Source organism: Mesoplodon bidens (genome assembly GCF_964165515.1).
Source record: "Mesoplodon bidens genome assembly, chromosome: 10".
NCBI classification, from domain to species: Eukaryota; Metazoa; Chordata; class Mammalia; order Artiodactyla; family Ziphiidae; genus Mesoplodon; species Mesoplodon bidens.
In genome coordinates, this window is record NC_138172.1 from 83,025,045 (window position 1) to 83,048,757 (window position 23,713).

The following is a 23,713-nucleotide window of genomic DNA, read 5'->3' on the forward strand; positions in this document are numbered from 1 at the left end:
CCTCTGGGTCAGGCCCAGCACTGCCCCTTACAGATGTCCATATCACTGACTGCAGAGTCTCCCCTGGGGACCCTGGCCTATATGGCCCAGCCTAGGAGAAACCATGCCCATCCTTTCTGGGCATTTGCCAGCAGTCGTTCAGCCTGGGTGTGCTCTGGGCAAAAATTAGGGGCCTGGGTCTCTACTACTCACTGGGCAGAGGGCACCAAATTTCCAGATCCCAGAGATTCTCAGTCTCTGCTCAGCACATGCTCACAGCCCACTTCTGTGTCTCTTAGCCTAGGTGTTTGCACATAATCCAAATGCCAACACTCACCCACTCTCTCCATACCCAAAACAGAAGCTCAGAATTGAGAACAAGAGCGTCAAAACTTTCTCAGTGAGGGAAATATACATAGAGCAACAAGAACAGAACAAAAGCTTTTCTGCCTCCGCTGTGGTGATGGCGCCAGTGAAAAAGCTTGTGGTGAAGGGGGGCAAAGAAAAGAAGCAGGTCCTGAAGTTTACTCTTGACTGTACCCATCCTGTAGAAGATGGAATCATGGATGCGGCCAATTTTGAGCAGTTTCTTCAGGAAAGAATCAAAGTGAATGGAAAAGCTGGGAATCTCGGAGGAGGGGTTGTAACAATCGAAAGAAGCAAAAGCAAGATCACTGTAACTTCCGAGGTGCCTTTTTCCAAAAGGTATTTGAAATATCTCACCAAAAAATATTTGAAGAAGAATAATCTCCGTGATTGGTTACGCGTAGTTGCTAACAGCAAAGAAAGTTACGAATTACGTTACTTCCAGATTAATCAAGATGAAGAAGAGGAGGAAGATGAGGATTGAAACTCAGTTATCTGGAGCATTTTGTATGAATTCTTAAATAAAATTTAGGAAACAAACAAACAAACAAAAAGAACAGAACAAAAAAATAATTCCACAATAAATTATCTTGCCACAAGCCTGGCAACTAAAAGAATTCTAATGGAATGAAGAGTTGGCAAATGCTATAGCCACATTGGCAAAGTGAGTTAAGGAGATGGAATCTTGCAGAGCCAAGGACACAAAGGCTGTGGTCCAGGTAGAAACTCGAATGTTCCAGTTACCTATTGCTTCATAACTACTCCAAATCTAGTGGCTTAAAACAGCAATCATTGCCTCATATCTCATGATTTTATCTGTCATTTCAGCAGTTCTACTCCTATCACTGTCCACTGGTGTCACTCTAAGTTGGCAGAGGGGCTGGTCCAAAGTGTCCAAGACAGCTTTCCTCACATTTCTGTCTCCTTGGTGGGGATAACTGGGCTTTGCTTATGGTGACCACAGTGCTGGGCATGGTTGCTCCAGCATGCAGCCTCAAAGGCATTTGGACTTCCTGCATGGCGGCTCCCAGCTCCCAGAGAGTGTTCCAAGAGACAGGAAGTGGAAGTTGCCTAGGTCTGGAAACTGGCTCAGCATCAACTCCACCAATGTTTTTTTTTTTTTTTTTTTTTGCGGTACGCGGGCCTCTCACTTTTGTGGCCTCTCCCGTTGCGGAGCACAGGCTCCGGACGCACAGGCTCAGCGGCCATGGCTCACGGGCCCAGCCGCTCGGCGGCATGTGGGATCCTCCCGGACCAGGGCACGAACCCATGTCCCCTGCATCGGCAGGCGGACTCTCAACCACTGCGCCACCAGGGAAGCCCACCTCCACCAATTTTTGTTGATCAAAAAGCCACAGAACCCACCCAGATTCAAGGAGACCCCACTTCTCAATGGGAGAAGTGACCAAAAGGGTTTGTGGCCATCTTTATTTAATCTCTAGCAATGGATAGAATTAGTCCCCTTCCTCCAGGTGAGTCCAGGTGAGTTGAGACCTGCCGCAGCAATGGCACCAGTGAAACTGGGGCCTCTGGAGATGATACCAAGAAGACCTCAGACTTGATCAGCAGTGTCTGCCAGGTTGACGTGAGCAGCCCACAGGTCTTGCTGCTGGATTTACAGATGCTGATGCTCATATACAAGAGTCCAGCTAGTATTTTATGAAGGAGGCAGCAAACTGGGGGCTCACAATAACACAAACCCCATCTAATCCCTTTTAGTTTTTGCAGGAGCTGAAAAATGCATGAGATAAATTTAGGATGTCATTAAACAGTTGATCAAAAAAAATATTGATTCACAGAAGATGTCAGGAATGAAAGAGCTGAAAGTCCTTCATGATTTAAATTCTGCCCTACCTCCCCTCCTCTCGATAAGACAAGAGCAAAGATCCTATGAAGAAGGCATGGAGCACAGTGGGCACTGAAATAATAGCAGACCATTCCCATCTCCTCACTCCATTCTGTAGTCTCATTTTTTGCACTTAAATCTCAAAAAAATGTTTTACACAAATATAACATCCATACAGAAAGGCACACAAATCCCAATGAACTTTCACACAGAGCACATCTGTGCAAACAGCACCTAGATTAAGGAATAGAACATTCTCAGGATGCCAGGGGCCTCCCTCATGTCCCCTTTTAGTCGCTACCCTCCCCTAAGGGTAACCACTCTCCTGACCTCTACAGTTTTGCCTGGAGTTGAGCTTTTTATAGATGTAATGGTACACTATGTGCCCTTGTGGATCTGGCTTCTTCCACTCAACTTTTTGTCTGCAGATTCACTGCATTGTCACATGGGGCTGTAGGATGATTTGTTTTCTTCACCAAGAAGTGTCCCACTGCATGAATCTGCTACAACTTTCCCTCCCGCTCTCCTGTGGAAGGGTATTGGCGTGGTTTCCAGTGTAGGCTGCAGCATGCTCCCTGGGGGACATGATGCATCTGTGTGGGGTGCAATCTAGACGACCCCCATCTCCTGCCTCTGGCTGAGGCACAGGACTCCGCTGTGAGGTGACTGAGGCCCCGCCCTGCTGACAGCTCATGCTGACATGGTGCTTCCTCCTCAGGGGCTGCAGGCCCAAAGAAGCACGACAGAGGTCTCTCTCTGATGCCACAAACCTTTCTGCCATTTCTGCCCCTTCCCCAGGGCTCAGCCCAAGGACCCCCATCCTCTAGGACCCACAAATGTCCACAGCCTCAGTGAGTCCCCTCCGCCCTCCAGTCCAAGGGAATCCCTTCGCATCGGGGGTGAGAAGGTGGCTCTTAGTCTTTAGGTGCTGGGCTTATGTCATGAATCCATTCCTTTCCCTCAGGGGACTAGGGTTTGAAACTTAGGAGCCAGAGAGGATCAGCAGGCCCTACCTCTCACCCTCTCTCTCCACTTCAATCCCTCCTTTCTCCCATCTCTTACCTATAATGTGGACAGCACTATGTTGAACATGGTTCTTTTTCTAGAAGGGCCTGGCGTTTTCTCAGCCTGCACCAGAGAATAATAAGGCCCCCAAGACCCTGAAATTCCTTCCAACTTACTTGATGGCCTCTAATGGCAACACCCTCCAGTGTTGTGACCCAGGCAGGGAGCATGAGGTGTTCTACAGGGAGCTTTACAGTGGTGTTTGTGGCATTCAAGCTGGAAAGGCCCCCTTGGCCTCACCTTTCCCCCTCAGCCTCTCTGCCTCACCCTGCTCCCCAGTCTCCCTCCTGTGTACCCGAAGCTTGGTCAGCACCGCCCTCCTCAGATGTGGCCACACTCTCTCCTCACCCAGCAGTGTCTTCCCTGAGTCTCCTTGAACCACTTGCAGCCCCACCTGCCATGTCCAGAGCACCCAAAGGGAACAGGAAGGATTTGCTGGCAGCCAGGCCTCTCCATCCTAGTGGAGGTACCTGCTGGAGGACAGTGCAGCCAATCTAGACGCCCCCCACACAAACGCCACCTCTGTGCCCCTCTCCGCCCACTGCCTGGGCCTCTGAAGCTTCAGGACAATCTCAGGACCTTGGTTGCCAGGTGAGGTGGGCAGAGTGGCATCTGGGGAGTGAAGACACACATTACCCCTCCCGTTTCTCCCCGACCCCACACTGTGATTGTGACTACAGTGTTACATAACTACATCTGAAGCAAGACAGAACCTGAACGTGGCAGGAGATGAGGTTGACTACATAAATTGCGAAAATGGAGGCATGATTCAATCCGTAAACTAAGTCATGTGTGTAAGACACCAACGTTCTGGAGGCTGAATGCAGACCTAGACACCCAAGATGTAGAAAGGGCTCCCCCTGGTGGCACTCCCAGAGGTTCCCCACGGAGCTGCAAGTCCCAGCTCAGGCCCAGAGACCAAGCACAACCTGCTGTCTCAGGCTGGATTGGCAGACTTCAGCTGCTGCAGGGCCAAGTTAGGACTCCTGGCGTTCTCTGTCCTGAGGTGGCACCCAGTCCCAGGAAGAAAGGGTTTCTGGGGCAGACTTGCATGGGCACCTCAGGAGACGGTCTGGCCAAGCGGGAGCCCAGTGTGTCTGGTGCTAGGGAAGCCTTCCCGTGTCTGCTCCTCAGCCCCACTGGGCCTGATCACAGGCCGAGCCTTTGGAAAGGGAGCCAGGGCCTCTGGGTGGGGCAGAGGCTGCCTCTCCCTGCCCCTGAATTAATAGCCAAGAGAGCACTCAAGCCGGAGATCTGGTTCTGTTTATATTGCAAAAGAGGCACCACTTTGTATGCAGCTCCATGTTTAGATCACTGTGCCTGTGGCACTGAGAAATATCCTGGTGCAGCAGGAGAGGGGGCGGGAGCTGGGGCCATGTACTTTCCCTGCCTGCAGGCAGGGGTGCGTGTGGAATGTTGGACAAATTACTCATGGGGTCCTAAGGACACGGTGCATAATGCCCCAGATGCATCCTGGCTACCATATACACCATTATGTTCTGCAGGGATCCTACCACAGCTGAAACTTCTGGTTGTCCATCTAGGGACCATGTCAAGCCACCAATGTTTGCTCTCATATACTCCCTGGTACTGGATCTACCCTGGCTTGCGACCCCTGATGACATGTTGGCATGGAGCTCTCAAAGAGAAACCTTCCTCCTGTCCCAGAGCAGCTACCCCAGGGCTCCTCTGATGCGTCCTTACATTGGGTGGGGGACAGTAGCACTTCCTCCACTCTCATCTCAGGTAACGGCTGTAGAGCCTCCTACCTGATCCAGCCTCGAGAAATCTATCAGGACATGACTGGAGGAACTTGTAAGAGTGGCTTCCTAACTCATAGCAGAGAGCTACAATGAATGCTTGTACATAAAGACACAGGCCCACGAGTGAAACAGAATAGACAGCCCAAGGCTTCCCGTACAAAGCAATGGTGGATAAACTATTAGAGAAAATACAAAATCCATATTCAACAAGTGGAGAATATCCCCATGGATATTCCCAGAAATTGAATATAAATGCAAAAGATGAACAGGGCTGATGCTGTGGCCTTTTGGAGTCTGGATACAGTCAAAGGCAGCTGCTAATTCAAGTCCTGTTGAATGATGAGAAAGAATTGAATTGCCCGCTTGAGGTGGGGGAACAGAGTCATCAATTCAGGTAAAAAATCCAGGAGCTGTGACTGGCCTCTCCCCACCTTCTTCAAGAAAATAGATTGAAATAAGTTGCTACTGACTTTGCCTGGGACTGTGGCCTATGGAGCAAATGGCGCAACACATGACCTTAACCCAGCCTCTTCTGTCATGGGGCTGGACCTGAGTCATCCTCAGGGTCAGGCCAGGGCAGGGGCCCTGGCTGCTATATAAGACCCCACTCTGGACAGGTCTCTGAGGAGGGCAACTGCTCAGTCACTGGACAGGGAGGAGTGAGGAACCAGAGAAGAGAGATAGAAAACCTGGAAATGACCTGGAAACTAAAATTCCAAAATACACAAAAGCTAATACAGAGGAAGGGAGTCAGCAACATCAACTCTCCAGAGACAGATTCATGCCAGGTGAAGTGAAAAGAATATGAAAACCAGAAAGAGACTTCAGCATCCTCAAAGAGATGATTGAACATATAATGTTCATTAAAAAAACAAGCAATTAGGAAATAAAGACCAGCAGAAAGATACCATCACAAAACAATGGAACAAAAAATATAATTCAATAAATAGTTTGGGATAAATTATTATTTGGAAAATACATACATATGTAAAACATCTAATATTAAAAAAATTTGTTTTTCTATTATCTGAAAAGGACAGGATGTTCTAGACTGGCTGAAAGAAAAAAAAAATGTGCCAGGAGCTCCCTGGCAATCCAATGGTTAGGACTCTGCGCTTTCATTGCAAAGGGTGCAGTTTCAATTCCTAGTCGGGGAATCCCACAAGCCACGCGGCATGGCCAAAAAAAAAAAAAAGTGCCAACAAAAGAAAGGAGTAGACTGATAAATTTTCTTTAATTTTTATAGTTAATAGAAAAAAAATCAAACAAATAGGTTAGGAAAATATTGGCCATTTTATATTTAAGGGCACAGGCTCTGAATCCAGACTTCCTGGGTAGGACCTTGGATAAGTTCACTGACCTCTCCATGTTTCTGTTTCCTCCATAAAATGAGACTAATCATTGCACCTGCCTCATGGTGGTGGGTCAGGATTAACTGAGTTATTACATGTAAAACTCTTAGAACACTAGCTGGCACATAGAAAGCACTCAATAGTTATTTCTATATTTATATTGTACCATGTAAGAAATTCAGACACAATTCACAGCAGAGAAACTATAACTAATTAACAATTATAGTGAAAAGTTCAACTTCACTAATAATGAAAGAGAATTAAAATAAATTAAAAATTTTACCTTTCTAGTTGGTAAAGACTGATAAAATGACTATACAGTATTTCTTCTCTAGCTGTGGGAGGTCATTTCCTAAAAATATTCATGAATGAAAATATTGTGATTAAGGAACTTAGGACTTTATGAAAAGTTAAGGGTTTGGGAGATCAAAATCATTAGCAAACCTGTGTTTTGGAAAGGTTTTATGTCACCTCACCATTAGGATGGCTACTATCAAAACAGAAAATAAGTGTTGGTGAGGATATGAAGCAATTAGAACACATGTGCACTGTTGGTGGGAATGTAAAGTAATGGAGCAAAAGAGTGTGGTGGTTCCTTAAGAAATTAAAAACAGAATTATCATATGATCCAGCAATTCCACTTTTGGGGATATACCCAAAATAACTGAAAGCAGAATTTCAAAGAGATATTTATACACCCATGTTCATAGCAGCACAATTCACAATAGCTAAAAGGTGAAAGCAACCCAAGTGACAATCAATGAATGAATGAGTAAACAAAACATGGTCTCTACACATACAATGAAATATTATTCAGCCTTAAAAGAAAAGAAAATTCTAATACATGCTACAACATGGATGAACCTTGAGGATATTATGTTCCGTGAAATAAGCTGCCACAAGAAGAGAAATACTGTAAGATTCCACCTCTAAGAAGTAGGCAAATTTGTAGAGACAGAAGGTAGGATGGTGATTGCCAGGGGCTAGGGGAAGTGGGAATGGGGAGTTGTTTCATGGGTACAGAGCTTCAGTCATGCAAAATGAAAAGAGTTCTGGAGATGGATGGTGGTGATGGTCACACAGCAATGTGAACGTCCTTAGCACTGCTGAACTGTACACTTAAAAATAGTAAAGATGGTAAATTTCATGTTACGTGTATTTTACCACAATTTTTTTTTAATTTTAAGATTTTGTTTTTTAAAAATATTCTTGGGACTTCCCTGGTGGCGCAGTGGTTGGGAATCTGCCTGCTAATGCAGGGAACACGGTTCGAGCCCTGGTCCCGGAGGATCCCACGTGCCGCGGAGCAACTGGGCCCCTGCGCCACAAGTGCTGAGCCTGTGCCCTGGAACCCGCGAACCACAGCTACTGAAGCCTGTGCGCCTGGAGCCTGTGCTCTGCAACAAGAGAAAGCCCGTGCACAACAATGAAGACCCAATGCAGCCAAAAATAAATAAATTTATAAAAATATTCTTTATTTTTACTAAAATAAACTCATAAAGAGATGATCAATTTTACAAAACTTAGATTGGTAACTGCTGACTGAACAATGATTGATTGTCCATTAACCCTTTTTTACTGGAGAGCAGCCTCCAAAGTCTTCCATCTCCTGCAGTTGCCATGAGATGTTTACAAATTAGTTCTAGTTTATTACTGCTAATGGGCCTATGAAGAAGGATTTTGTTTGCATATGGTTCTCTATCCAAGCAGTCAGCACCTCTCCAATTATTGGTAGTAATACGTAATGTATTGCAATTATGTAATGCAGTTATGAATCAGAGAGAAAGTGTGGTCCAGGCAGAACGTGCTATCATGGTCACAGCAGGGAGAGAAACTTGTGCACTGCCCTGGAATAGCTCATGGTCCCAGCCCTGGGATTCTGATTCACTGGAGGGGGTGTGGCCTAGGCACAGGTATGTGGAAAGGGCCTGGCTGGCTCTAATGTGCACTTGTGGAAGGGGTAGGATCAGGAAAGGGAGACTTGGTTTCTACTTGGGCTCCTCCCCCAACTTTCAGTTCAGCCATAGATGAGGGTTTCCATTTCCTGGGTTTTTATTAAATTGATTAATTAATTAATTCTTTTATTTTGGGCTGCGTTGGGTCTTCGTTGCTGTGCGTGGGTTTTCTCTAGTTGCCGCGAGCGGGCTTCTCATCGAGGTGGCTTCTCTTTGCTGTGGAGCGCGGGCTCTAGGCACTCGGGCTTCAGTAGTTGTGGCACGCGGGCTTAGTAGTTGTGGCTCACCGTCTCTAGAGCTCAGGCTCAGTAGTTGTGGCATACGGGCTTAGTTGCTCCGCGGCATGTGGGATCTTCCCGGACCAGGGATCAAACCCATGTCCCCTGAATTGGCAGGTGGATTCTTAACAACTGCGCCACCAGGGAAGTCCCCATTTCCTGGGTTTTAATGTCCTCCTTTTGTTATAAAGTGGAAGAGTTGGACTGAGGTGGGGTCCCCATTCCATGGGAAGGCAACATAGTATGTGAGGAAAGAACACAGGCCTTAGGTATTCTCTTCAGAGTCATCTTCCACTCCCTCACCCTTACATCAGTCCTTCCTGCCTGGAAATCTATCTCCTATCTGTCCCCACCTGCCCTTGGCAGCTGCCTTCATTCAAATGTTCATCACCGCCCACTGAGACAGTTTCAATAGCCTCCCAGCTATTTTTCCAGACACCAATCTTGCAATAGGAAAGAACCTTTGTATTCCCTTACAAGTTAATCACTAAAGGGATGTTGCCTATGAGCTTAAATTATACACAATGGCCCATCTCTGAGAACTCTGCCTCCCAGATAAGCTAAAATACCTTAAAATACCTTTGTTTAGCTCATAGGAAACATCCTGATCTGGTCCACCTGTGAATGGCTGCAGGAAGGAAGAAGTCAACATATCCCCACCCTCCCTACCCCCCACTCCGCCCACCAAGTCTGGCTGGAACCAGGACTTAACTCCCTCCCCTTTAAGTATAAAAGAAGCCTGAATTCTAATTCTGGTAAGGTGGTTCTTTGGGACACCAGTCCACCATCTTCTCGGTCTGCTGGCTTTCTTTATAAAGTCGCTACTCCTTGCCCCAGCAACTCATCTCTCGATTTATTCGCCTGTTGTGCAGCAAGCAGTAGGAGCTTGGACTTGGTAACAATCTTTTGTTGTTGCTGTTGTTGAAGTATAGTTGATTTACATTGTTGTGGCAGTCTCTGCTGTACAGTAAAGTGACTCAGTTATACACATAGAGACATTCTTTTTTTATTCTTTTCCATTATGGTTTATCACAGGATATTGAATATAGTTCCCTGTGTTATACAGTAGGACCTTGTTGTTTATACACTGTAACAATCTTGATCCTCCCCAACCCACACTGGCACTGCCTCTGGTAGCATCTTTCACTGTGGATGAAATTTCTGGCTTCATCACAAGGGTGTGTTTGCTCTGCCTTATACACCATTTTAACAGGTCATCAAGATCTTAGCAATCGCCAGGGAACAATTTACATTTTTGCGACATTGTTCCCAATACGCTGCTTTCTCCTCCTTTCTTCAGCAAACCCTCCATGTTTTCCTTTGTATAAGAAATGAGACAGAGCTTCCCGGGTGGCGCAGTGGTTGGGAGTCCACCTGCCGATGCAGGGGACACGGGTTCGTGCCCCGGTCCGGGAAGATCCCACATGCCGCGGAGTGGCTGGGCCCGTGAGCCACGGCCGCTGAGCCTGCGCATCCAGAGCCTGTGCTCCGCAACGAAAAAAAAAAAAAGAAATGAGCCAATGGGAGTTCCCTGGTGGTCTAGCAGTTAGGATCTGGTGCTTTCACTGCTATGGCCCAGGTTCAATCTCTGGTCAGGGATCTGAGATCCTGCAAGCCGTGTGGCGTGGCTAAAATTAAAAAAAAGAAAAAAGAAAAAGAAAGAAATGAGCCAGGATGTTATCCTGCAGGTTTGCCATTTTGACTTATTCCTCACAATCAGCAGAGTTGTAAAGGAATTCTGCTTTTGCTGGATGTTGTGTCTCTGTCCACACATCTGGGCATTGGGTGTTCTGGGGCCTCAGTCAAAACATCTTCCTGGGTTTTCCACCTTATCCTTGTGGGGCTAAAAAACAAATTTAGAAATCTCCTTGATGGGGAATTCCCTGCGGTCTAGTGATTAGGACTCGGTGCTTTCACTGCTGGGGCCCAGGTTCGATCCCTGGTAGGGGAACTAAGATCCCAAATGCTGCGCAGGGCAGCCAAATAAAAAAAAATTAAAAACAGAAACAAACAAACAAACAAACAAAAAAACTCCCTGAAGGCTGGAACTCTGTAGCATTTACTGTTTATTCCCAACCCCTACCTAGTGCCTGGGATACTTATCAAATGACTCCATCCATCTAAGATAAATATTAGAAAAAGTCCTTTAAAATTCCCCAGGGTCAAAAGTGTACAGAAGCACAAAACAAGCACGGAATGTTCTTACTTTTCTCAGTTCCCTCTTGCCATAACCGCTCTCACGTCTCCTCCTCCCACCTCCTCAGCTTCAAAAACGCACAGCAGGGGCCTCCCTGGTGGCGCAGTGGTTGAGAGTCCGCCTGCCGATGCAGGGGATACGGGTTCGTGCCCCGGTCTGGGAGGATCCCATATGCCGCGGAGCGGCTGGGCCCGTGAGCCATGGCCGCTGGGCCTGCGCGTCCGGAGCCTGTGCTCCGCAACGGGAGAGGCCACAACAGTGAGAGGCCCGCATACCGCAAAAAGAAAAAAAAAAAAAAAAAAAAAAAAAAAAAAAAAAAAAACGCACAGCAGACTCTTGGGCACCCCTTACCTTGGACTCCATACCCCACAAGCGCTGAAGTATATACAGATGCAACTAAAGGGACAGTCTAATAATCAGGGATCAACTCTAGTTGTCATCAGACTCCCACAGGACAGACGCCCAGACCAGACTGAGGTTCCATTGCTGGGGAAGAGGGGAATACTGGAGTGTGAAGCGGCAATCAGCTCTGCTTCCCAGAGTATGCTAAGGTCCATGGCCAAATGATGAGATGGAGGAGGCTGCTGAGAAAGGACGTTCTGAGTAGACTTAGACAAAGAGGAGGTATTGCTGAGTAATTCTCCATTTGAGCTTTGAGCACTTGCATGACTTGTTCTGTTCCCATGGGTCACATGAGGCTGACATGAGAGACTGGGCTGTTTCACTTGCCCTAGGCCACAAAACAAGAACTCATGCCATTTCCTAACTCCAAGCCTGGGTCCTTTCCACTACCTATACATTTGCAAATCATGCTCAACAGATCCTTGGAGAACCACAGAGGCACCTGAGGGGCTCTGACGAGTATCTGGGTGGATGCACTGTGGGGAGGGCTCATCTCCTTCACCCTCTTCACCCAGAGAAGCTCCACCTTCACGTTTTTGTTATACAGTGAGCTTCTCTTTGAGACTTAATTTGATATACAGGTTAACCTGTCATTTTTTAAAAAACCAGTCTGCTCTATAACTATTCTGTACTTTCCTTATTTATTGAGCATTTTACGATCAGATTATTTCATACATTCACAGGGTCTCCAAGTTGGAAGTTGTGGCCAGTACACAGGGGCTCCAGAAACAGCTCATCCCAGTTTGGTGCTAGCAACAGAAGATGCCACTCTCTGAAACAGAACTAAGATGAGGGAGGCTGAGGTCAGACACCTGCAGAGGCGATTTGCACATGAGTGTGAACTAGGCTGGGATGTTCCTCACCACTCAACGGGGCAGAGCATAGGCTGTACCGCATGTGAGCTCGGCTGGATCTCACTCACGGCAGCACACGGGGAGATTTTTTTTTTTTTTTTTTTTTTTTTTTGCGGTCTCACTGTTGTGACCTCTCCCGTTGTGGAGCACAGGCTCCGGACGCGCAGGCTCAGCGGCCATGGCTCACGGGCCCAGCCGCTCCGCGGCATGTGGGATCTTCCCAGACTGGGGCACGAACCCGTGTCCCCTGCATCGGCAGGGGGGCTCTCAACCACTGCGCCACCAGGGAAGCCCGGGGGGATGGTTTTTTAACAGAAGGTGGTGGTCTGAAGAGAGGAATAGAATGTGTCTGTCTTCAGATTACTTTCATTCAGTAGTCCGACATTGACTGGATGGAGGAAAGAAGGAAGCGGGGGACGGCAGTGGTCACAGATCTCTGGCTTTCAGAATAAGCAGGGGCAAAATCTACTGACCTCCATACAGGGGAGGATGCTGAAGCCAGCCCGGAGCCTTTGGGTGCATTTTAAAGACTCCTCCTCTGAGTGAATTAACTAGGAAAAGGCACTTCCTCTGGGCACAAGCAGATGATAAGCATACACGCTTGGCAACGAAGAGCACATTTTTCATAAACTAGAAGAAAAAGGCCCCTTCCTCTGGGCAAACAGCCCTTGCACTATGCCGTGGTGAGAGGCCAAGGGAGCTGAGCACAAACTGGAATTCAGCCCTCCTCATCACCTTTGTGAGCTCATAGGCAGGGCCCTAGGCGCCAACTCTCCCTGCTCCTCCAGTTACCTGTTGGGGTGCATAAGCCTGCATTCTACACATGAAAGCATTTTCAGTTCCAGACATCAGCCGCCTTGGAAGGGAGGAGGAAGGGGTGTGGAGAGGCTGCCACCCTCTTCTTTTTTGTGATGTGTGGACACAGGTTCATGTACACACACATGCACACATGCACACTTGTGTGCACATATGCAGTCAGGGGCCTGCAGGGTAGAGCTTAAGCCACTGAAGGTTTCAGTAAGAATAATGGTGCCTAAAAAACAGAAGAGTTGACAGATTGGGGGGAGGGGTTTCTTACTACTCACAGTTCCTGGAATTATGTGTAATTACGTCTTAGAAACCCAACAGATAATCAGTAAGTATAGAATTAAGGAATCACAGTGTGGTGAAGTTCAAGGAAGCTGATGTTACTCATAAGAGTAAATAAAGTAGAAAGTCCAGGGCCTAGGGTCACGGTGAAGAGCCCCGTGGATGATCTCTGGAGCTCCAGGCATTCAGAGAGGGCAGCTTGCAGAGACCTGATATGCATTCTCCCATTCCTCCTTGTAACAGAACCCCAGTTTTATTTCTCTTATCCATATTCCTCTGCTTTAAACAATTTTTTTTTCTCAATGTGCTGTCCAGGTAGGAGTGACAGCATGACACAGTTCTGGCCAAGGGGGTGTCAGCCTAAGTCACTAAATGGACTTGCAGAAGAGTTCTTTTCTGAAGCCAACTCTCTGGGCTTGGGTCCCCTTTTGCCCTTCACTATCCCACTTCTTCCTGCCAGAAACATAAACGTGGTAGTCTGAGTTCTAGCAGTCACGCTGAGAGCATTGATTCATTTACTCAACAAATACATGCTATTTTCCATGCTGGGGATTCAGGGTGAAGAAAACAGACAATGATCCCTATGCTCAAGGAGCTTCCAGATCATAAACAAATAGATACATAGTATGTCAGAATGTGGTAAGTGTCAAGGAGGAAAATAAATTAAGAAATGAGGTACTAGATGCAGGACAGAGTCAAACCTATAGATGATGGCTCGGGAGGCTAGAGGGAGCCAGGTTCCCGTTAGGAGCCCTGTTCTCACCTTGAGAGTTGTTTTTTTTTTTTTTTTTTCCCTGTACGCGGGCCTCTCACTGCTGTGGCCTCTCCCATTGCGGAGCACAGGCTCCAGACGCGCAGGCTCACGGGCCCAGCCGCTCCGCAGCATGTGGGATCTTCGCGGACCGGGGCACGAACCCGTGTCCCCTGCATCGGCAGGCGGACTCTCAACCACTGCGCCACCAGGGAAGCCCCTGATAGATTCCTGATAAAGTAACTTCTCTCATCTTCTATGTACATGCATGAAATACTATTGCAAAAATGCGATGACTTTCCACAGACCGTTTCTGAAGACTGAGGATCGGAACAGTTTCAGTAGTGGTCCTGAAGTTATTTAACCTTACAGCAGTGCATTAAATACCAATCTTCATATGAACAAAAGGTGGGAGGAAGGAGAAAGAAGGGGTGAGAGGGAGAGAAAGCAGGAGGGAGACCTGAGCCTTTGTCTCTAGCAAAAGTTGTAAACTCAGCCCCCACAGGGTCAGAGCAGGAAAATGTGAATGATGTCATAGCACGCTGGGGGTGAGAAAAACAAGGCTCTTGCTGTTTCTTTGTTTTCCAACTTTGGAGTAAACATGTGGGTAGGGACTAAAATTTTTCTACTAGAGGAAAAACAGCTGCTCAAGCTAAATGATAAATGCCAGTTGACATTTTCCCTCAGTGTTAGGGAAGCCAGGGGATACCGACTGAGTAGACTCTAGTGACCTGAGAGGGGCAGCTGCCATCCAGCTGCACTGTTACCAGCAATGACTGTGGGCCCCTTGATACCAGATAGTCTGAATTTTTAAAATCTAGAAATCTGGATTTTTATGTGCAATCTCCCATTTTAAAATGTTTGGAATGCATTCAATAGTTTTTATAAACATTCTGTTAGCAAATTACATGTTTCTGCAGATATTCAGGCAGCAGTCCATCAGTTTGCACCCTCTTGTATGCTGAATGGTTGGGATACGAAGCTGTTGCAAAGAAAAGTAGGGGGAAAGCAAGGAGCTGTCTGAAAGTAGGTAAGGAAGCGAGGGAGATGGAAAAGAAACGACCAAAGATGGTAGAAACAAGAAACATGGATCATCAACAAAAACTGAGCTACCATGTGCTTCACACCTGCGAGCACCCCTCCACCCACCCCCCACTCCATGAAGCCATTTTCTACCCCACCCCCAAGCAGAGGAGGCCCTCCTGGGTGCCTGCACAACCTGCTCCAGCTTGAATCACTTTCTGGACAGGTCTTTAGTCCACTCTTCCTGAAGCCTGAAGGGTCATAACATCCTTGAATTGCTGGAAAAACACTGTGCAGAAATCACAGAGTCCAGGAAAGAAAAACAGACAGCAAAATGAAAACAAATGCAGGGAGTTGAATAGACATTTATTTTGATCCATGTCCAGCTTTGGAAAACCTCGAAAAGAATAAAATGTCCAGGAAAAGACAAGCTGAAGGGAGGCTGGGGGAAGGAGCTAATAATATCAAATTTGAAACTCTATATGAAAAAAAAAATTGTGTTCATTTATCATTCAAAAGGATAAATTCCATATAGAATTTTTTTTAAGTGAAACCATGTGAGTACGGGGAGTGGGGCGGAATGAGTGAATTTCTCTATTACTTGGGAGTGGAGAATACTTTCATAACTCTGACTAAAGATCCAGCTGCCATTGAGGGAAAAGATTGATACATTTGACCACATAAAAATTTAATAGCAAAGACTTTTACAAGAAAAAACATTATCATAGCAAAATAAAATGACAAACATATCACATACGAATGGCTAACATACTTAATATATAAAGAGCTTCTAAAAGTAGAGGGAAAAGAACCAACAATTTGAAGGGGAGCAAAATAGGCCACCCCAAAATGTGCCACTTTGGCATATGGACCATTGAGCTGAAGGCAATCAAGATCCAGCAGGCTCAGGAACAGTTTTTTACCTCTCCCATAACTGCCTAAATAATTTAGGTAGGGGGCCGGCCCAGAGAGAGAGCTATAACCAGAGATAGCCGTTTCATCTGAAAGACTTACCTGCTTGGCAGGCAAACATCTAATCACCAAACATCTGCTCTTCTCATCCTCCTGTGAATTACACACCTCCCCTTCAAGCCCCAGGCCCCTATCTCATTCCTTGGCTCTGGATGGCATATAAACCTCAATTGCATGACTGCCTTTGAGTCCCTTATTTTTATGGGGCTCTTATATGTCCAAAAATTTTTTCCCATTTTTACTCTGTCTTATGTCAATTTAACTATTAGAGCAGCCAAAGAACCTAGAAGGGAAAGTTTTTTCCACTCCCACAAACTCAACTTAAAAACTGCAAGAGACATGAATAAACAGTTCCAGAAAGAAATGTAAAGGATTCCATAATGTATAAAAAGATGTTCAACCTTGCATCTAGTAAGAAAAATATAAATCAGGGCTTGCCTGGTGGCGCAGTGGTTGAGAATCCGCCTGCCAGTTCCGGGGACGCGGGTTCGAGCCCTGGTCCAGGAAGATCCCACGTGCCGTGGAGCAACTAAGCCCATGTGCCACAACTACTGAGCCTGCACTCTAGAGCCCACGAGCCACAACTACTGAAGCCCGCGCGCCTAGAGCCCATGCTCTGCAACAAGAGAAGCCACCACAGTGAGAAGCCTGTGCACCGCAATGAAGAGTAGGCCCCGCTCGCCACAACTAGAGAAAAGCCCGCACGCAGCAACAAAGACCCAACGCAGCCAAAAATAAATAATAATAAAAAAAAGAAAAATACAAATCAAAACTGTACTAAGGTAGTAATTTTTTACCTCTCAGATTGGCAAAAGTCCAAAAGCTTGTCAACACACTTTGTTGGCAAAGCTGTGGGGAAACAGGCATTCAAGTACACTGTTGGTGGGAATGCAAAATGAGACAACCACTATGGCAGGGAATTTGGTTGGCAATAACTAGCAAAGTTACATATGCACTTCCTTTTTGATCCAGCAATGCCACTTCTTGGAAGCTATCCCAAAAAATCACTGACAAAAATATGGAGAAGTGTTTGTATAAGGTTATTTATTACATCCCTGTTTGTAATGGCAAAAGACTAGAAACAACCCAAATGTCCAACAATAAGAGGCTGGTTAAATTAAATATGAAGTACTATGGAGCATAAAAAAAAAAAAGAATGAAAAAATATCTCTATATACTGCCATGGAGTGATGACCAGCATACATTTTGAAGTAGAAAAAGCAAAGTGAAACTGTATGTAAATATCTCAACTTAAAAAATACGTTTAAAAATGAAAAATGGGAGGAACCACATAGTATGCTACTATATATCTAAGAACAAATAAATACATATATATTTTTTAACAATGGAAGGATAAGCCAAAAAAAGGTTTAAATAGCTACCCATGGGAAGAGGAGGAAATAGGGTGGAGGAGATAGGGATAAAGACTAGGTTTCTCTGATACACCTCGTTTTGTAGATCTGAATTTAGAACTATGTAAATATTTTACAGAAGTACAAACAACATTAACTTGGAAAAGCATTTCCTAAAAATCAAAAGCAAGATAAAACAAAAGAATCTATCTGCACAGTGATTTAGTGGTATAATCACAGAGAGAACTATTTCAAACAACTTTAAACCACAGTAATTTGACTGTATATCCGTACTGAGATATACGTAATCAATTAATGGTGACAATACTGAGAGATAAAGCAAATGTTGGTGTGTTTGGGGACTGAGATATTTGGTTGGGAGAAAGAACAGATGTAAGATATATGAAGTTACATAAAACACTGAGAGTCTCTATTTGGAATTGAAAGTACTAGTATAAACAAAGGATGATATCTTTAAATATACGTGTATATATTCCTTTCCACTAGAAGGCTGTAGAAACAAGGACCAACCCAGTAGCAATGAACGTCTCTAGCACCCTGACTATAGTCTCTAATTGGCATTCCGATCAATAGAAACCTTGAAGAAATGTTTGGTTCTCAGCCTGGAAAAGGAAATGTACAAGGTGTGCTTGGATATCTTGTCATATCAGAAATTCAGAGACTATCAAAATCTCTTAAGACTACATCAAAAGGAGACGATGCTGCCAAAGATGGGACAATTTAAGCATTCATAAGACTAATAACTACAATGGACTACAGTGAACTAAAGTACATCAAATATGTTTAAAGCCGTGACTTTATAATGATTTTTTTAATTGGTCACTTTTGGAGGGTTCTCGGTAGCAAACTCAATAATTTGAAGACTGGTAATAAAGAGAAATGAACATTTATCCTGCTTACCTGTAGGAACCATACCTGACCATGTGGTTGATGAGGGAATTTCTCTTACAGAAGTAATCCAGTAATAAGTGAGCAGAATGATAGAATTTCAATATCACCATTTTGCAACCCCTAATGAAATCATGGATTAGTCAATAATGATTAAGGACTGATAACATCACCAAAAGAGAGACAAGCAGACATTATGCACATTCTGTTGGAAGCTCACAGCACTCTCTGAGAAGGAGTCCTGCAAATATAAACACTGAACCAGGAAATTATCAATGAAATTACCAATTTACAGGGAATTTGTTGGACAGAGGAGTGTTACATAGTACCTCAAGCATATAATCAACGAAAACCAGACTGTGGGAAACCATGCCCTACACATATGAGCACACACGGTTTCTTCAACAAATACATTTCAAGAGGAAAAAAAAAAGTGGAATGGGAAAGAGAACCTACACATTAAAAGAAACATAAGAAAAAAATATCGACCAATATAATGTATGGACTTTATTTTAATCCTGATTCAGAAAAAGTAAACTCATAAAAAGGATATGAGACATTTGAGGGAGTCTGAAAAAAAATCTGAGGCTCCTAGATTCCAGGCTATTTTCCCACTGGCATGAGCCTGGGCATTGCTGCTATTATAAGTAAAAACCACTTCAGAGCCCAGAACCACGGGGTTGGGACAACTCCTCCAATTGGCTCTTTGTGTGTCAGAAGAAGAGTCTAATGAACAAGGCCACCTCTCCCATTCTCTCCCAGCCCCGAAGACTCCCCTGCTCCCAGGCCAACCCACCACAGAGGGTAGAACATTCAACTACTCAGAATAAGGCTCCAGGCAGGTGATTTTCTTGAGGTGCTTCTCATTCAGGCTCTTGCCCATCTGGAGCACAGCTTTTGGCATCATTCAGGATGTGCCAAAGGAACGAGTTCTGCTTGTGTGCAGTGAGTTGATGTCCCTGATCCCGACTGGGCCTGCGATTTGGAAAGGAAGGTGGTTGTGATGCTCCATCAGTTACCGCCACCAGCCACACCACGGACGGGAGTAACTGGAAATTATGCAATACGGGATTCCATTTCGAAAAAGGTAAACCCTGTCCCCAGGGCCTGAATGTTCTTAAGTCAAGACCTGGGAATTAGCCACTATCCCTATCTATCAGTACACCTACACTTGAGGTCCTTCAGCTCCGAGCTCTTTAACCCTAGACGTGATGTGGCGAGGACACGCATTATTTCAGGGGAGAGAAGAACTTTTAAGATAAACAAAAGGACCCCAAGAAGGGCAAGAAATGAACAAGTCAGGAAGTGTTGCTGACACATGAAGCCAACAGTGCTACAACTGCTAAGTAGATAATAATAATTTAATATTTATTGAGTTCTTAATACCTGCCATGTGCTGGGCTAGGTCCTTTTCTCTTTTTTAAAAAATTTTATTGAGGTATAGTTGATTTATGTGTTAATTTCTTCTGTACAGCAATGTGATTCAGTGATATATATACAACTGAATATATATATATATATATATATTCTTTTTCATATTCTTTTCCATTATGGTTTATCACAGGATATTGAATATAGTTCCTTGTGCTATACAGTAGGACCTTGTTGTTTATCCATCCTATATATAATAGTTTGCTTCTGCTAATCCCAAACTCCCAATCCTTCCCTCTCCCTCCCCCCAACCCCTGGCAACCACAAGTCTGTTCTCTATATCTGTGAGTCTGTTTCTGTCTCGTAGATATGTTCATTTGTGTCATATTTTAGATTCCAAATATAAGTGATATCCTATGGTATTTGTCTTTCTCTTTCTGACTTACTTTGCTTAGTATAATAATCTCTAGGTTCATCCATGTTGCTGCAGATGGCATTATTTCATTCTTTCTTATGGCTGAGTAATATTCCATTGTGTACATATACCACATCGTCTTTATTTATCCATTCCTCTATTGATGGACATTTAGGTTGTTTCCATGTCTTGGCTATTGTAAATAGTGCCACTATGAACACTAGGGTGCATGTATCTTTGCAAATGATAGTTTTGTCTGGATATATGGCCAGCAGTGGGATTGCTGGATCATATGGCAACTCTAGGCTAGGTTCTTTTCATGCATCATCCCTTTTCATATGCTCAAAAACCTAATAGGTAATGCTCTCAACCTCCTGCTCTCAAGGGCAACCTCACTCCCTCTTCTCAGGAACACATACATCTCTTGCCTATTTCCTATTTCAACAACTGGCAGTTATATGGAATAGCTTCAGTTTCATATGTGTAGCAAAGATGCTGGAGGGGCAGTCTCAGTTCAACTTGGGGGGTCTGAGGTCACTGGAGGGCGAAAGACCTCCATGACACAATCAACAAAACTTCTTCCATGCAATGTTTAAACAGAGGCCTATCTAAAGAAATGTGTCATCTTTGCAAAAAATGTCCAAAAAATGCCAAGCTCTTCCAGTCAGGGCTTTGTCTTTGACGTGAGCGATGGAAAGCCATTGCTCCCTTCACAGCGAGTCATCTGGCCATCCACTATTTTGGATCCTTTTCCAGGAAATCCAGCTGAACAAAGGCTGTTGGACCTCTTACAGTTTTATCATAAGTAAATGAGACTGAAAGTTGGGTGCATTTACATGCAAGAAGTCACAATGTAATTGGTGATTACAGAGCCATTGCATTTTTTTCCATCATTTCCTAACAAGGGTCGTGCCCTGAAGATTCAATAATGACATAATGATAATGAAAGAAAAGGGAGAGGAATTTACACAAGAGGCAAAGATGCACACTATGTTACATGGGTTCTGTCTGTCCTCAGTGAAGGAGCAACATTTGAATTGTGTTCCTATTAATTTGTCCCCCCAAAACCACCAAAACATAATTAACAATAGGGCTTAACTCTGTAGCTATAATACAACTAAGCATATCTAGAATTATTTCAGTGAATCAATGAAGCAATAATGGAGCGCTTGGCTTTATTACTTGTTTGTGTTTCCTCGATATGGATATTCGGCACAGTAAACATGTGGCATCTGCAAATTTGACATTCTGGCCGCTTCAGCTGTCGGTGAAGACCCCTGATGTGTGGGAACACAGTTTTGCTGAGGCATGGGCAAGAATGGTGCTGCCCAGCTGGGGGTGGGAGATGAGAGGTGGCCAAAGCCAGCCAAAGCAGCTTTGTGTTTCTCAGCAAGCGGTCGAGTAGGTAGAAACCTACCAGAAAAAAAACTGTTCTAAAAACTCGGTTTCTGGGAATTCCCTGGCAGTCCAGTGGTTAGGACTTGGCGCTCTCACTGCCAGGGACCCGGGTTCAATCCCTGGTTGGGGAACTAAGATCCCACATGCTGAGAGGTGCGGCCCAAAACCAACCAAACAAAATAGAAAAACAAAAACAAAACAAAAAACTTTGTTTCTTTGCATAAATTGCCTCCCCCCAACTCCGCAAGAAAGATCCAGTCATTAACACTGGTGATGGACATAATGAAAATGTGAAGAGTTGTGAAAAAGTAATGGTTTTTAGGAATTGTAATTTGTGGTAAATTAAAGGTGGGTGTTTTGATCTTGATGGCAGTTCAGCTTTCTTAATCCACAATAAGTGCAGCTTTTTGAAAAGAGACTTGAGAAGCCATTTCAGGAAATGTTTTCAGGCAGCTCAAAAATTTCTCACAGAGTAAGATACAAAGTGAAAGTAAGAAGAGTGGTTAACTTGTGGTAAGAGAATATAGCAGGAAGCAGCAGCCTCTTCACGTAAATATGATTAAGAAAGTCCCAGAAAATCTGGATAAAGTACTTATGGATCATCTAATTTGGAGATACACAAAGATCTCTGTAAAGGCCAAAAGGGTCTGCTCTCCTTTCTGGAAGCATGGCCAATGGATGAATACACATCAATCTTCCTTTCATTTCAATATCCCTCACCCAAAACTTGCTACAAATGTGCCTTGGAGGTTGAAAAATTCTGAACTCCCTGAAACAAGATTGTCTTGTGGGGAAGGAGGTTGGTGAAGCAGCCAGCATGCCTAGCATAGCAGCCCCTCCCCAGTAGGAAAGGCTTCTGATTTATCTTCCAAGGACTCATCCTCTTTCTACACAGATATTGTCTAGCACTGCATACCCATCCTCCCTTCCCTTCCTACTTGATTTATTATTTTACTCTTGTTTAATGATATCCAAATTTATCATGTTTTTTTTTTTTTTTTTTTTTTTGCGGTAGGCGGGCCTCTCACTGCTGTGGCCTCTCCCCTTGCAGAGCACAGGCTCCGGACGCACAGGCTCAGCAGCCATGGCTCACGGGCCCAGCCGCTCCGCGGCACGTGGGATCCTCCCAGACCGGGGCACGAACCCGTGTCCCCTGCATCGGCAGGCGGACTCTCAACCACTGCGCCACCAGGGAAGCCCAAATTTATCATGTTTATGTCTCGTAACTATCAAAGTCCTTTTGGATATGAGCTTAGTATATATAAATAATAAAGTGACTACCAAGTATTATAGTTATTAATTATATTAATAGTTGTCATTATACCATACTATATATAAAATATATACTATACTATAAAATATATAATATACTATATATGATCTATAGTATAATATCTGTAATAGTTATACTATAGTAACAGTTATATAGTATTAATGTTATAATATACTATAACATTCCAATTCATATACATTGTCTTTTATCCTCACAATGCTGGAAGATAGAACTTACATAAAACAAGGCACCAGGGTGGCAGGCGACTAGCTCGTGTTGTCATAGCTAGTAAGTGGTAGATTCAGGGTTCAAACTCAAGTGGCAAGGAATCTATGTCAGGGCTTGTTCTATTACTAAGTTGCCTCTAATGGTGCACATCTCATTAGTATCCCTCTCTGACTTATCATTAATCAGACAGAGCATCAGCAGTTTTATAAAAGCTGTTTACTAAGCTGAGCTAAAGCAGGGTTAACTGCACATAGACACACACACACACACACACACACACACTCCCTTTATTCAGTTAGATTCCTTCATCCTCGCAACCAAAGCTATCCATGCCTATTCCATGCCAGACACGGGCACTAGTACACAAGCCAGGCATGGTCCCTGCCCTCATGGAGCTTCCATTTTCAGTCCTACTAATTCCTCAGGTATATCTTAAATGATATCCTCTTCAGTAGGCATCCCTTGTCACCCCAGACTTAATTAGGTACCTCATTATACTTTTCCTGGACTTTTCCTTCATAACACCTGTCTCCCTTTAATTACTTGTTCACTGCCTTTCATCCCTCTGTCCGGTGACCTCCATGGGGGCGAGATGGCTGTCCTGTTCCTGCTCTATCCAGTAGCACTGGGCACCTCAGAGAAACTTAATAAATATTTGTTGAGTGAACAGATGTGAACAAGCAGTGGGAGCTGGCTCTCTCAGAGGTTAGGGAAGGTGGTGCACCAGCCAATAGTTAGCGGACTATCAGTTTCCATGGGCGCCAACATCTCCTTAACAGAAACTAGTAGTCTCCCTCCCAATGCACACCCTTTCCGGTGTCCATCTTGCCAGTGAGGTCTGCCCAGGCCCTCCTTGCCTGGGAGCTGCACCAGCA

The 23,713-nt window shown here is 44.7% G+C and overlaps 1 protein-coding gene and 1 long non-coding RNA gene across 2 annotated transcripts in view; both read left to right on the plus strand.

Moving 5' to 3' along the window:
• LOC308623507 overlaps positions 1-23,713 on the plus strand; it is a 96,790-nt gene that overhangs the window by 52,493 nt on the left and 20,584 nt on the right. The window lies entirely within an intron of this gene.
• LOC308623503 (large ribosomal subunit protein eL22-like) lies at positions 422-875 on the plus strand. The gene has a single exon (XM_081245976.1). The coding sequence runs from the start codon at positions 443-445 to the stop codon at positions 827-829; it is 387 nt and encodes a 128-aa protein (XP_081102102.1). The 5' UTR covers positions 422-442; the 3' UTR covers positions 830-875.